We start from the raw sequence: 14,031 nt of genomic DNA, 5'->3' as shown, positions 1-14,031 counted from the left end.
AATGACAAAAATTTGATCCAAAAAATGATGAAAAAATGACAAAAATTTGACAAAAAATTACATAAAAAATACAAAAATGTGATAAAAATGGGACCAAAAAAAAGGACAAAAATTTGACAAAAAACTTACAAAAACTTACAAAAATGCTGGGAAAAAATGTGATGCCGTGAGGAAAAAGATCCTCTCGGTCCAGGCGGGAGTTAAGAGGTTAAATACCCGACAAGCTGCGATAAACATGAAAAACAATGTTTAAAGTGAAAGACAGACGATAAATATCGAGCCCAGAAATATATGGAGTATCTGTTACATATTGAACGATACGTGGATATAGTGATTATGGAGACGCTGAGCTGCTGCCCACACTGCTCACACCTCAGCCTCTCAGGTGTGAGCAGTGTGGGGGGGTCAGGTCTGTGTGGAGCTGCTGCCTGTGCCCGCCTTGTATCTTCAGTTTTGGCTGGTTTGCATGGTCGAACCTCCTGCATGATGGAAGCAGATGTTCTTCTCCTTCTTCCACATGGTGCACATCTGTCTCTGCTCTGTCCTCAGTTTGAGAGATGCCCCAGACTCACCCTCCTCCTCCTCTGCCCCCGACGCCTCACACTCTCCCCTGAGCCCCGGGGCTTCTGCGGGACCCCCCAGCTCCGGACAAGACGCAGGTCAGGAAGGAACACTTCGTTTGACTCCTAAAAACTCCATGAAAATAAAACTCTGTGAACGTCAGTGACACAGTTTGAAAGAACCTCATATTATTTAATTAGTGTTGCTAAAAAAAACAAACCCAAAGATGTTTCAATTATTCATCAGTATTAAGTTATTTATCGGAGGCCAGAGCCGCAGGAAAGAGCAGCAGCACTTACATCCAAATTAGAATAATGACATTTCATCTTTAGTTTTACTTCATCATGTTTAAATGGGCCAAACAGAGCAACAATGTGAGGAAGATCAGCACATTTACATCTCCAGCTGTGGCAAAAAAATGGGGCAAACATGGGGAGGAAATAGAGAAAATATTAGCAAAAAAATAGGGAAAGAAATGTAAAAAATAGAAAAAAAATTGCAAAAATTAAAGGAAAAAACTGTGAAAAATAGAAGGAAAAACAACATTAACATGAGATGAAACAAACAAGTCACTTCCTTTAATACAAAACTCAGTCTGGCAGGTTTTGCTGAGACTCTAAAAGTTCTCCTGCTGCTCGTGTGGTCGCAGAGGCAGCGCTCGCTCGCGGCGGCGGCGGCGGCGTCATGGTGGACCTCAGCCGCTGGCCCCTGTTCTCTCTGCTGGCGCCCGAGGAGCTGGCGATCATCAGACAGGCCTGCGTGTTCGGGACGTCCGCCAACGAGGCAATTTACATCACCCACAGCAACGAGGTACGGACACGATTTCATGACCTGAGGAGAAGATGGAGGTCACAGGTCAAAGGTCATTCCAGGTGACGCTGTGGTTAAACGTTTGCGCTCAGGTGTTCGTGATGGGGCTGAACTGCAGCGGCTGCCTGGGCACCGGGGACTCGCTCAGCACCATCGTCCCCAAGAAGGTGGACCTTCTCCGGGGGAAGAAGGCGGTCAGTGTGTCGTACGGCAGCGGCCCCCACGTCCTGCTGGCCACGGACGGTGAGGAGCATCCTGAGCTACGTTAGCATATCACATTAGCATATTACACTAGAATATTACACTCGTACGGCAGCGGCCCCCACGTCCTGCTGGTCACGGACGGTGAGGAGCATCCTGAGCTACGTTAGCATATCACATTAGCATATTACACTAGAATATTACACTCGTACGGCAGCGGCCCCCACGTCCTGCTGGCCACGGACGGTGAGGAGCATCCTGAGCTACGTTAGCATATCACATTAGCATATCACATTATTATTTTTATTTTTTTCTTTCTTTATTTGAGCAGGGACAGTGTACAATATACATTAACCTCAAAGGGAGAGACGCTGCACCAGGTTATAGCACTTGTGCTAGTTTCCACCTGTAGTCCCTGGGCACTGATGTCAACAAAGTCATAAAAATACTAATACAGAAATAATACATTTCCACAAAAACAGCATTAAAATCAACACACACTTCATTCATTCAAAGCATTAGATTGCACTGTTGCACACACACCAATTACAGGACATTATGGGAACAAGTTTGTTTTAAAATAAGCCATTTTTTTGCCTGGTGCGAAAAAGTGTTAAAATTTACACATGTGGTCAGCTCTGTTGGAACATATTCCACTGTCTGATGCCACACTGGAGAAAGCGGAGCTGCGGATTTACACTGGGGGGTCCTGATTTACACTGGGGGGTCCTGATTTACACTGGGGGGTCCTGATTTACACTGGGGGGTCCTGATTTACACTGGGGGGTCCTGATTTACACTGGGGGTCCTGATTTACACTGGGGGGTCCTGATTTACACTGGGGGGTCCTGATTTACACTGGGGGGTCCTGATTTACACTGGGGGGTCCTGATTTACACTGGGGGGTCCTGATTTACACTGGGGGGTCCTGATTTACACTGGGGGTCCGACACTCGCCCCGAACAGTCGACCGAGTGGCTCCAGATGACATTTCTGAGCTCAGTGAAATAAACTTTTTTAATGGAGGAGCTGCAGCACCATTAATTATCTTGAACAACAGACAGAGATTTGAATATATGATTATGTTTTCAAAACTTAATATACTATGTTTTTTAAGAATATGACAGTGATGATATAACCCAGATTTTTTGTCATGAACTTTAAGAGAACTTTTGTACAATGACTCCAGGGGCCTTAATGCTGTTTTACAGGCATGCAGTAACGAAAGTGCGGGATTATCATCGCATTTAGATGAAGATTAGAAGCATCTATGGTCAAAGAGTTTCTAATATATCTAAAATTTGCTATGTTAAATTTCAACGTATTGGTTAATTTTTTAATATGTTTTTTGAAATTTAAATTTGGGTCGAGAATGACTCCTAAATATTTAATTTGGTCGACATTTGAGATTTCCTGACCTTCAATGCTGATTTTTGGTCCAGCCTCACATAGTGAGGATTTACAGCGATTTGTGAAAAACATAGAAACCGTTTTGTCGATATTCAAGGTTAAATGAGAGTTTTTCAACCAAATAGAAATGTTTTTCATTTCCTCGGTTAACTTTTGGGTAACCTCTTTAACAGTTTTCCCATGAATATACACCACAGTGTCATCAGCATACATTATCATTAGCATATTACACTCGTACGGCAGCGGCCCCCACGTCCTGCTGGCCACGGACGGTGAGGAGCATCAGGAGTTTATTATTACTTTATATTATTACACTAGCATGTTACACTAGCATGTTACACTAGCATGTTACACTAGCATCTCTCCTTGTTTATAAACATGCTAATGTAATAGCATATTACATTAGCATGTTTATAAACAAGGAGAGATGATCACCTTTTGTGGAGTTTCGTCATCGTTTTCTTCCCTCTGTCCTGACTGGATCTTCATCACACATTGAACCCTGGCTCTGTCCGTCCAGCCTGACCCTGTTGTACATGTTTTGTCTCAGATGGACAGCTGTACGCCTGGGGACATAACGGCTACAGTCAGCTGGGGAACGGGAACACGAACCAGGGCCTGAGTCCGGCCTTAGTCACGGCTAATCTGACCAACAAGCGCATCACGCAGGTGTGCAGCGGCTCGCACCACTCGCTCGCTCTGACGCACGACGGCGAGGTGAGGAGGGCGCCGCTCTAACGCCTCTTTGAGGTAGTCAGACGTAGTAAAGCTGTTGACTCCTCCCGTAGGTGTTCGCGTGGGGGTATAATAACTGCGGACAGATCGGCTCGGGCACCACGGCGAACCAGCCGTACCCGCGGCGCGTCACCGGCTTCCTGCAGGGCCGCACGGCCGTGAGCGTCAGCTGCGGACAGACGTCCTCCATGAGCGTGTGCGACAACGGGGAGGTACCACCACAGCTTATTAAACATGTCTCCTTTCCATGACCTGCCCATGTTATGTTTGACTCTCTGTGCTCCAGGTGTTCGGGTGGGGCTACAACGGGAACGGGCAGCTGGGCATCGGGAACAACGGGAACCAGATGTCGCCGTGTCGAGTTCAGGGGCTGCAGGGCGTCTGTGTGCAGCAGGTGAGTCCAGAAAGAAATGACCTTCTGTTTTTACTCTGACATTAAAACTAAAACGCTAAGGAGGAAACCACATGTGATGTCTCCTCACTGTGGTTTGGTTTGTTCCCCTGTGATGTCTCCTCATTGTGGTTTGTTTCCCTGTGATGTCTCCTCACTGTGGTTTGGTTTGTTCCCCTGTGATGTCTCTTCACTGTGGTTTGGTTTGTTTCCCTGTGATGTCTCTTCACTGTGGTTTGGTTTGTTTCCCTGTGATGTCTCTTCACTGTGGTTTGGTTTGTTTCCCTGTGATGTCTCCTCACTGTGGTTTGGTTTGTTTCCCTGTGATGTCTCTTCACTGTGGTTTGGTTTGTTTCCCTGTGATGTCTCTTCACTGTGGTTTGGTTTGTTTCCCTGTGATGTCTCCTCACTGTGGTTTGTTTCCCTGTGATGTCTCCTCACTGTGGTTTGTTTCCCTGTGATGTCTCCTCACTGTGGTTTGGTTTGTTCCCCTGTGATGTCTCTTCACTGTGGTTTGGTTTGTTTCCCTGTGATGTCTCTTCACTGTGGTTTGGTTTGTTTCCCTGTGATGTCTCCTCACTGTGGTTTGGTTTGTTTCCCTGTGATGTCTCTTCACTGTGGTTTGGTTTGTTTCCCTGTGATGTCTCTTCACTGTGGTTTGGTTTGTTTCCCTGTGATGTCTCCTCACTGTGGTTTGTTCCCCTGTGATGTCTCCTCACTGTGGTTTGTTTCCCTGTGATGTCTCCTCACTGTGGTTTGTTCCCCTGTGATGTCTCCTCACTGTGGTTTGTTTCCCTGTGATGTCTCCTCACTGTGGTTTGTTTCCCTGTGATGTCTCCTCACTGTGGTTTGTTCCCCTGTGATGTCTCCTCACTGTGGTTTGTTTCCCTGTGATGTCTCCTCACTGTGGTTTGGTTTGTTTCCCTGTGATGTCTCCTCACTGTGGTTTGGTGTGTTTCCCTGTGATGTCTCCTCACTGTAGTTTGTTTCCCTGTGATGTCTCCTCACTGTGGTTTGTTTCCCTGTGATGTCTCCTCACTGTGGTTTGTTTCCCTGTGATGTCTCCTCACTGTGGTTTGTTTCCCTGTGATGTCTCCTCACTGTGGTTTGTTTCCCTGTGATGTCTCCTCACTGTAGTTTGTTTCCCTGTGATGTCTCCTCACTGTGGTTTGTTTCCCTGTGATGTCTCCTCACTGTGGTTTGTTTCCCTGTGATGTCTCCTCACTGTGGTTTGGTTTGTTTCCCTGTGATGTCTCCTCACTGTGGTTTGTTTGTTTCCCTGTGATGTCTCCTCACTGTGGTTTGTTCCCCTGTGATGTCTCCTCACTGTGGTTTGGTTTGTTCCCCTGTGATGTCTCCTCACTGTGGTTTGGTTTGTTTCCCTGTGATGTCTCCTCACTGTGGTTTGGTTTGTTTCCCTGTGATGTCTCCTCACTGTGGTTTGGTTTGTTTCCCTGTGATGTCTCCTCACTGTGGTTTGTTTGTTTCCCTGTGATGTCTCCTCACTGTGGTTTGGTTTGTTTCCCTGTGATGTCTCCTCACTGTGGTTTGGTTTGTTTCCCTGTGATGTCTCCTCACTGTGGTTTGGTTTGTTTCCCTGTGATGTCTCCTCACTGTGGTTTGTTCCCCTGTGATGTCTCCTCACTGTGGTTTGGTCCCCTGTGATGTCTCCTCACTGTGGTTCTGTTTGTTGTTGCAGCTGGTGTCGGGGTACGGGCACTGCCTGGCTCTGTCCGATGAGGGGGTGTGTTACTCCTGGGGATCCAACACGTACGGACAACTGGGCACCGGGAACAAGAGCAACCAGCTCAGCCCGGTGCGAGTCCTGGCCGACAAGGAGAGGTAGAGCCGGCACTTTTCCACTACAAGATCAGGACCAAATCACTGTTATACAATGTAGAGCTCATCTCCAGGGTCAGGACACGGGAACAAGGAGGAAAGTCAAATAAAATGGGGTGAAATTTAAGGGGAAAAAACGGGAACACTGAGGGAAAAAACAAATGGAGCTGGTAAAACAAAACAAAGAATGATGAAAAAAATTTAAAGCTGAGAAAAAATCTGTGGAAAAATGTGTTTGTTTTTAGCCCTTTTGTTCTTCTCCTTTAGAGCGACAAAGCCTTGTATATGTAGATGTTCTGCAGCACAGTTTTACATATTTCAGCAAAAATATTCCTTCATCATCCTCATCAAAGCAAGAAAGTCCCTAAAATACTGAGATGTTCCTTTGTCAGCGCTAAGGAGAGCTCCTGTCCCTGAAGAACGTCCTCCCTCTCCTCCGCTTCCTGTTGAGATTGTACTTCCTGTTGAGACTGTACTTCCTGTTGAGACTGTACTTCCTGTTGAGATTGTACTTCCTGTTGAGACTGTGCTTCCTGTTGAGACTGTACTTCCTGTTGAGACTGTACTTCCTGTTGAGACTGTACTTCCTGTTGAGACTGTGCTTCCTGTTGAGATTGTACTTCCTGTTGAGACTGTACTTCCTGTTGAGACTGTACTTCCTGTTGAGACTGTACTTCCTGTTGAGACTGTACTTCCTGTTGAGATTGTACTTCCTGTTGAGACTGTACTTCCTGTTGAGATTGTACTTCCTGTTGAGACTGTACTTCCTGTTGAGACTGTACTTCCTGTTGAGACTGTACTTCCTGTTGAGACTGTACTTCCTGTTGAGACTGTACTTCCTGTTGAGACTGTACTTCCTGTTGAGACTGTACTTCCTGTTGAGACTGTACTTCCTGTTGAGACTGTACTTCCTGTTGAACGGGGCCGTGTGTCTTCTGTTTCAGGGTGGTGGAGATCGCCGCCTGCCACTCCACGCACACGTCGGCGGCCAAGACTCAGAGCGGACAGGTTTGGGCTTTTATTTCCAGCACATTTTTGTTTAATTATCGTTCTGAAGGAAGCCCAGGGTGGTTCACAAAGGAGCTTTGGCCAGATCAGGTTCTGCCTTGTCCCAGTTCCAGTCACAAACATGACTGTTCCTGTTCGCTGCTGTTCCTCAGGTGTACATGTGGGGGCAGTGTCGAGGCCAGGCTGATGTTGTGTCCTGCTGTTCCTCAGGTGTACATGTGGGGGCAGTGTCGAGGCCAGGCTGATGTTGTGTTTGTGCTGTTCCTCAGGTGTACATGTGGGGGCAGTGTCGAGGCCAGTCTGATGTTGTGTCCTGCTGTTCCTCAGGTGTACATGTGGGGGCAGTGTCGAGGCCAGTCTGATGTTGTGTCCTGCTGTTCCTCAGGTGTACATGTGGGGGCAGTGTCGTGGCCAGTCTGATGTTGTGTCCTGCTGTTCCTCAGGTGTACATGTGGGGGCAGTGTCGAGGCCAGGCTGATGTTGTGTTTGTGCTGTTCCTCAGGTGTACATGTGGGGGCAGTGTCGAGGCCAGTCTGATGTTTTGTTTGTGCTGTTCCTCAGGTGTACATGTGGGGGCAGTGTCGAGGCCAGGCTGATGTTGTGTCCTGCTGTTCCTCAGGTGTACATGTGGGGGCAGTGTCGAGGCCAGTCTGATGTTGTGTCCTGCTGTTCCTCAGGTGTACATGTGGGGGCAGTGTCGAGGCCAGGCTGATGTTGTGTTTGTGCTGTTCCTCAGGTGTACATGTGGGGGCAGTGTCGAGGCCAGGCTGATGTTGTGTCCTGCTGTTCCTCAGGTGTACATGTGGGGGCAGTGTCGAGGCCAGTCTGATGTTGTGTCCTGCTGTTCCTCAGGTGTACATGTGGGGGCAGTGTCGAGGCCAGTCTGATGTTGTGTCCTGCTGTTCCTCAGGTGTACATGTGGGGGCAGTGTCGAGGCCAGTCTGATGTTGTGTTTGTGCTGTTCCTCAGGTGTACATGTGGGGGCAGTGTCGAGGCCAGGCTGATGTTGTGTCCTGCTGTTCCTCAGGTGTACATGTGGGGGCAGTGTCGAGGCCAGTCTGATGTTGTGTTTGTGCTGTTCCTCAGGTGTACATGTGGGGGCAGTGCCGAGGCCAGGCTGATGTTGTGTCCTGCTGTTCCTCAGGTGTACATGTGGGGGCAGTGTCGAGGCCAGGCTGATGTTGTGTTTGTGCTGTTCCTCAGGTGTACATGTGGGGGCAGTGTCGAGGCCAGTCTGATGTTGTGTCCTGCTGTTCCTCAGGTGTACATGTGGGGGCAGTGTCGAGGCCAGGCTGATGTTGTGTTTGTGCTGTTCCTCAGGTGTACATGTGGGGGCAGTGTCGAGGCCAGGCTGATGTTGTGTTTGTGCTGTTCCTCAGGTGTACATGTGGGGGCAGTGTCGAGGCCAGTCTGATGTTGTGTCCTGCTGTTCCTCAGGTGTACATGTGGGGGCAGTGTCGAGGCCAGTCTGATGTTGTGTCCTGCTGTTCCTCAGGTGTACATGTGGGGGCAGTGTCGAGGCCAGGCTGATGTTGTGTTTGTGCTGTTCCTCAGGTGTACATGTGGGGGCAGTGTCGAGGCCAGTCTGATGTTGTGTTTGTGCTGTTCCTCAGGTGTACATGTGGGGGCAGTGTCGAGGCCAGGCTGATGTTGTGTCCTGCTGTTCCTCAGGTGTACATGTGGGGGCAGTGTCGAGGCCAGTCTGATGTTGTGTCCTGCTGTTCCTCAGGTGTACATGTGGGGGCAGTGTCGAGGCCAGTCTGATGTTGTGTCCTGCTGTTCCTCAGGTGTACATGTGGGGGCAGTGTCGAGGCCAGGCTGATGTTGTGTCCTGCTGTTCCTCAGGTGTACATGTGGGGGCAGTGTCGAGGCCAGGCTGATGTTGTGTTTGTGTCCTGCTGTTCCTCAGGTGTACATGTGGGGGCAGTGTCGAGGCCAGGCTGATGTTGTGTTTGTGTCCTGCTGTTCCTCAGGTGTACATGTGGGGGCAGTGTCGAGGCCAGTCTGATGTTGTGTCCTGCTGTTCCTCAGGTGTACATGTGGGGGCAGTGTCGAGGCCAGGCTGATGTTGTGTCCTGCTGTTCCTCAGGTGTACATGTGGGGGCAGTGTCGAGGCCAGGCTGATGTTGTGTCCTGCTGTTCCTCAGGTGTACATGTGGGGGCAGTGTCGAGGCCAGTCTGATGTTGTGTCCTGCTGTTCCTCAGGTGTACATGTGGGGGCAGTGTCGAGGCCAGTCTGATGTTGTGTCCTGCTGTTCCTCAGGTGTACATGTGGGGGCAGTGTCGAGGCCAGTCTGATGTTGTGTCCTGCTGTTCCTCAGGTGCACATGTGGGGGCAGTGTCGAGGCCAGTCTGATGTTGTGTCCTGCTGTTCCTCAGGTGTACATGTGGGGGCAGTGTCGAGGCCAGTCTGATGTTGTGTTTGTGCTGTTCCTCAGGTGTACATGTGGGGGCAGTGTCGAGGCCAGTCTGATGTTGTGTCCTGCTGTTCCTCAGGTGTACATGTGGGGGCAGTGTCGAGGCCAGTCTGATGTTGTGTCCTGCTGTTCCTCAGGTGTACATGTGGGGGCAGTGTCGAGGCCAGGCTGATGTTGTGTCCTGCTGTTCCTCAGGTGTACATGTGGGGGCAGTGTCGAGGCCAGTCTGATGTTGTGTCCTGCTGTTCCTCAGGTGTACATGTGGGGGCAGTGTCGAGGCCAGGCTGATGTTGTGTTTGTGCTGTTCCTCAGGTGTACATGTGGGGGCAGTGTCGAGGCCAGGCTGATGTTGTGTTTGTGCTGTTCCTCAGGTGTACATGTGGGGGCAGTGTCGAGGCCAGGCTGATGTTGTGTCCTGCTGTTCCTCAGGTGTACATGTGGGGGCAGTGTCGAGGCCAGGCTGATGTTGTGTTTGTGCTGTTCCTCAGGTGTACATGTGGGGGCAGTGTCAAGGCCAGTCTGATGTTGTGTCCTGCTGTTCCTCAGGTGTACATGTGGGGGCAGTGTCGAGGCCAGTCTGATGTTGTGTTTGTGTCCTGCTGTTCCTCAGGTGTACATGTGGGGGCAGTGTCGAGGCCAGGCTGATGTTGTGTTTGTGCTGTTCCTCAGGTGTACATGTGGGGGCAGTGTCGAGGCCAGTCTGATGTTGTGTTTGTGTCCTGCTGTTCCTCAGGTGTACATGTGGGGGCAGTGTCGAGGCCAGTCTGATGTTGTGTTTGTGCTGTTCCTCAGGTGTACATGTGGGGGCAGTGTCGAGGCCAGTCTGATGTTGTGTTTGTGCTGTTCCTCAGGTGTACATGTGGGGGCAGTGTCGAGGCCAGGCTGATGTTTTGTCCTGCTGTTCCTCAGGTGTACATGTGGGGGCAGTGTCGAGGCCAGGCTCTGCTGCTGCCCACGCTCACTCACTTCAGCTGCACGGACGACGTGTTCGCCGGGTTCGCGTCGCCGCCCGTCATGTGGCGCCTGGTGTCCGTGGACCCCGAGGACTTCCTGACCGTGGCCGAGGCGCTGAGGAAGGAGTTCGACAGCCCGGAGACCTGCGACCTGCGCTTCAGCGTGGAGGGCAAGTGCATCCACGTGCACAAGGCCGTGCTCAAGATCAGGTGGGTCAGGGGTCAGAGGTCAGGGGTCAGGGGTGAGTTCTTCCACTTCCCAAGAGCCGTGATTGAAAAGTGTATCAGACGTGATCAGAGAAAAGACACAAACGGCGTGCGGCGTATTTACGATCCTGAAGGAACAAGGCTTCAGATTTAAACACATGCACAGCGGCTGTTTCAGAGGCCGACTCATACATCGGCCCGATATTTCAGTGTTTCATATATATCGACCACCTGCCGATTTCATGCCGATTAAAGGCCTGTTTCTCTGGGAACCGAAAATGATACAAACTTCCCTTTTTGCTTTGGAAAGAGCTCACTCACAGCTTTAACATGAGATTCCCACAACTTTCCTCGGCCTCAGAGCTGAGAAACATCGTGAGAACATGTTTAAAGGAACAGGCCAGCGTTTTTCCACACTGAGATATGTTCTTACCTGAGCTGAGACGAGTTCTTTAGGACCTGTCTGATCTTCAGTCACGTAAACACAGCGCAGACGGCGTTAGCATTTAGCCTCTCCCTCTCTCCTCTATAGCTCCAAAACAGGTCAAGATAGAAGCTACCAAGCTCTTCCACGTTTCCCCTATTTAAATATGGTTACGTGAAGTGTTCCACTACAAAGTATAATTACACACAATTAAACAATGTGGATTTTCTAAGCGGATAAAAGGGGGGACTATATTGTAAGGCGTAATAATACCAGGAGTAGTTTGGCATCCGCACAGTAATCTTCACTTTACTGTGCGGATGCCAAAGGAGAGGCTAAATGCTAACGCCGTCTGCGCTGTGTTTACGTGACTGAAGATCAGACAGGTCCTAAAGAACTCGTCACAGCTCAGGTAAGAACATATCTCAGTGTGGAGAAACACCGGCCTGTTCCTTTAAAGCTGCAGAGTTTGGATTATTATTTCAGAACCGTAAGAGATTGTTTGTGAATTTGCTGATTGTGAAGCACTGACTAAACAGGAATGTCCTGAATAGATCAGCCTGAGAAAGCGCCCCCTGCTGTCAGAGTTCAACAGTGACAGGATTATAGACCAGACAGTTTTCATACATGTCCACGTCCACCTCCATGTACCTTTGCAGCTGGACAAAGAAACCTTGGACAGATGAAGCTGAAGCAGAAGCTTCCTTGTTCATGTTTCTGGAAGGAGCTCCTCCAGCTGTGTCGCCGTCTCTCTCATGATCCTTTCTGCCTGTGTGTGTTCCAGATGTGAGCACTTCAGGTCCATGTTCCGCTCGCAGTGGACGGAGGACCAACAGGAAGTCATCGAGATCGCGCAGTTCTCGTTTCCTGTTTACAAATCCTTCCTGCAGTTCCTGTACACGGACACGGTGGACCTGCCGCCAGAGGACGCCATCGGTGCGGCGCTCAGAGTGAATGAGAATGTTTCTGAAATGAGGAACGCCCTTATATGGCCTGTTTAACTCCTCCTCTTCCTCCTGTGTCTCAGGTCTGCTGGACTTGGCCACGTCGTACTGCGAGAACCGCCTGAAGCGCCTGTGTCAGCAGATCATCAAGAGAGGCATCACCGTGGACAACGCCTTCACGCTGCTGTCGGCCGCCATCAAGTACGACGCCGAGGTGAGAAGGAGGAGGAGATCTTTATGTATACAGCTCTGAGCGCGGGAGCTGGGGCGGCGTGGTGTTTCCACTCACAAACAAACAAACAAACAAACAAATATCCTCCTGTTCTTCTCACCGGTTTGATCCTGATCCCGTGTTTGTGAAAGCCACGCTCAGAGCTGGTGTGGAGCGTCTCAGATGGTCCTACATTTATATCTGATATAAGGGAAACAAGAAAGAACAAACAAAGGCCGATGGATATGTGGTGCTTTTAGATTTGGGTAAAGCTTATCTGGGAGAATGTGCTCGGTGAAGGCGGGGCTTAGGGGACACACAGCTCCCAGATCCAAAACATTCCCCACAAGGAGAAAGAATAATGAAAAATAGCTCAAAACCGAATGAACTTTCACATTTATATCTGATATAAGAGCCTGAACCAGCAGCAGATACAGGTGGACACTAACAAAGGTCCCCATGTATCACTTAATGTAGGAAAAGTAGGGGAACTTTTGGATAAAAAAGAGACTATGGGGAGTGTTTTTTCAGCTCAGTTGAGGACACAGCTAACAAAGCGATGTAGATGTTTGCAGCACAGTTTTACATATTTCTGAATGTTGCTTTATCATGTTTATCAGGAAAGTCTCCACAGATATTGAGATTCATTTGTAATAAAAGCCTTTTGTGTGGAGCAGGTTTCCCTCCCTCACATCTCCCATGCTGTGACTGACCCCCCTGTTCTCCCCCAGGACCTGGAGGACTTCTGCTTCCGCTTCTGCGTGAGTCACCTGACGCAGGTCACGCAGACCCAGGCCTTCTGGCAAAGCGACGGCGCCATGTTGAAGGAGTTCATCAGCCGGGCCAGCCGCTGCGGAGCCTTCAGGAACTGAGCTCTCAGCTCCACTGCAGAGCCTTCAGGAACTGAACTCTCAGCTCCTCTGCAGAGCCTTCAGGAACTGAACTCTCAGCTCCACTGCAGAGCCTTCAGGAACTGAACTCTCAGCTCCTCTGCGGAGCCTTCAGGAACTGAACTCTCAGCTCCTCTGCGGAGCCTTCAGGAACTGAACTCTCAGCTCCTCTGCAGAGCCTTCAGGAACTGAGCTCTCAGCTCCTCTGCGGAGCCTTCAGGAACTGAGCTCTCAGCTCCACTGTAGAGCCTTCAGGAACTGAACTCTCAGCTCCTCTGCAGAGCCTTCAGGAACTGAGCTCTCAGCTCCACTGCGGAGCCTTCAGGAACTGAAGTCTCAGCTCCTCTGCGGAGCCTTCAGGAACTGAACTCTCAGCTCCTCTGCAGAGCCTTCAGGAACTGAACTCTCAGCTCCTCTGCAGAGCCTTCAGGAACTGAGCTCTCAGCTCCTCTGCAGAGCCTTCAGGAACTGAACTCTCAGCTCCTCTGCAGAGCCTTCAGGAACTGAGCTCTCAGCTCCTCTGCAGAGCCTTCAGGAACTGAACTCTCAGCTCCTCTGCAGAGCCTTCAGGAACTGAGCTCTCAGCTCCACCACCAAACGGACTCACGGACCAAACAAGCCAGTAATGAGTAGTTCTTCTCCCCTGTAGCACTGGGTCTGATGGAGCTCATGTAAAGCACTACAGGTCGGTATTATTCCTGCTTCTGAAGATACGTTTACACTTTTCTACATACGGATGCACTGTCTGTCTTTATGTTCTTCATGTTTGTTTCTTTAAGGGCTTTAAATGTTGTTTTTTCTGCCGTTACTTTCACACAACTGTTACGCACGACTAGTCTCTTATTTTTACCTGAACATGAAGTGAAATAAATGACTCTAAACTCTCCTTTGGCTTCACAAAGTTTGATATTGGGCCTGTAGGTGAAGGCACATGATCCTTCTAAACTCCACACAGAAAGACCTGATCTGCTCCGTCCCCCATTTAAACATAACCCACAGTGTCAAACACAGACTTCTGAAGCGTCCGGAT

The 14,031-nt window shown here is 49.7% G+C and overlaps 1 protein-coding gene across 1 annotated transcript; it reads left to right on the top strand.

The window, feature by feature from the left end:
- Positions 1-605: 605 nt before the first annotated feature.
- Positions 606-12,988, top strand: rcbtb1 (regulator of chromosome condensation (RCC1) and BTB (POZ) domain containing protein 1). Its single transcript, XM_079581420.1, has 12 exons — positions 606-659; positions 1,211-1,371; positions 1,464-1,614; positions 3,533-3,699; positions 3,771-3,929; positions 4,004-4,111; positions 5,808-5,950; positions 6,892-6,955; positions 10,282-10,535; positions 11,741-11,892; positions 11,984-12,114; positions 12,843-12,988. The coding sequence occupies exons 2-12, from the start codon at positions 1,246-1,248 to the stop codon at positions 12,981-12,983; spliced, it is 1,596 nt and encodes a 531-aa protein (XP_079437546.1). The 5' UTR covers positions 606-659; positions 1,211-1,245; the 3' UTR covers positions 12,984-12,988.
- Positions 12,989-14,031: the final 1,043 nt, after the last annotated feature.

This window comes from Gobius niger (assembly GCF_951799975.1).
Source record: "Gobius niger genome assembly, chromosome: 23".
Lineage (NCBI taxonomy): Eukaryota > Metazoa > Chordata > Actinopteri > Gobiiformes > Gobiidae > Gobius > Gobius niger.
This window is presented reverse-complemented; position numbering and strand designations above follow the sequence as displayed.

Excerpts from the sequence above, each read along its gene's own strand:
- rcbtb1 (XM_079581420.1), top strand. The coding sequence starts at position 1,246 with ATGGTGGACCTCAGCCGCTGGCCCCTGTTCTCTCTGCTGGCGCCCGAG. Across the intron at positions 11,893-11,983 it reads GCCGCCAGAGGACGCCATCG|GTCTGCTGGACTTGGCCACG; the intron begins GTGCGGCGCTCA and ends CCTGTGTCTCAG. Across the intron at positions 12,115-12,842 it reads CCATCAAGTACGACGCCGAG|GACCTGGAGGACTTCTGCTT; the intron begins GTGAGAAGGAGG and ends GTTCTCCCCCAG.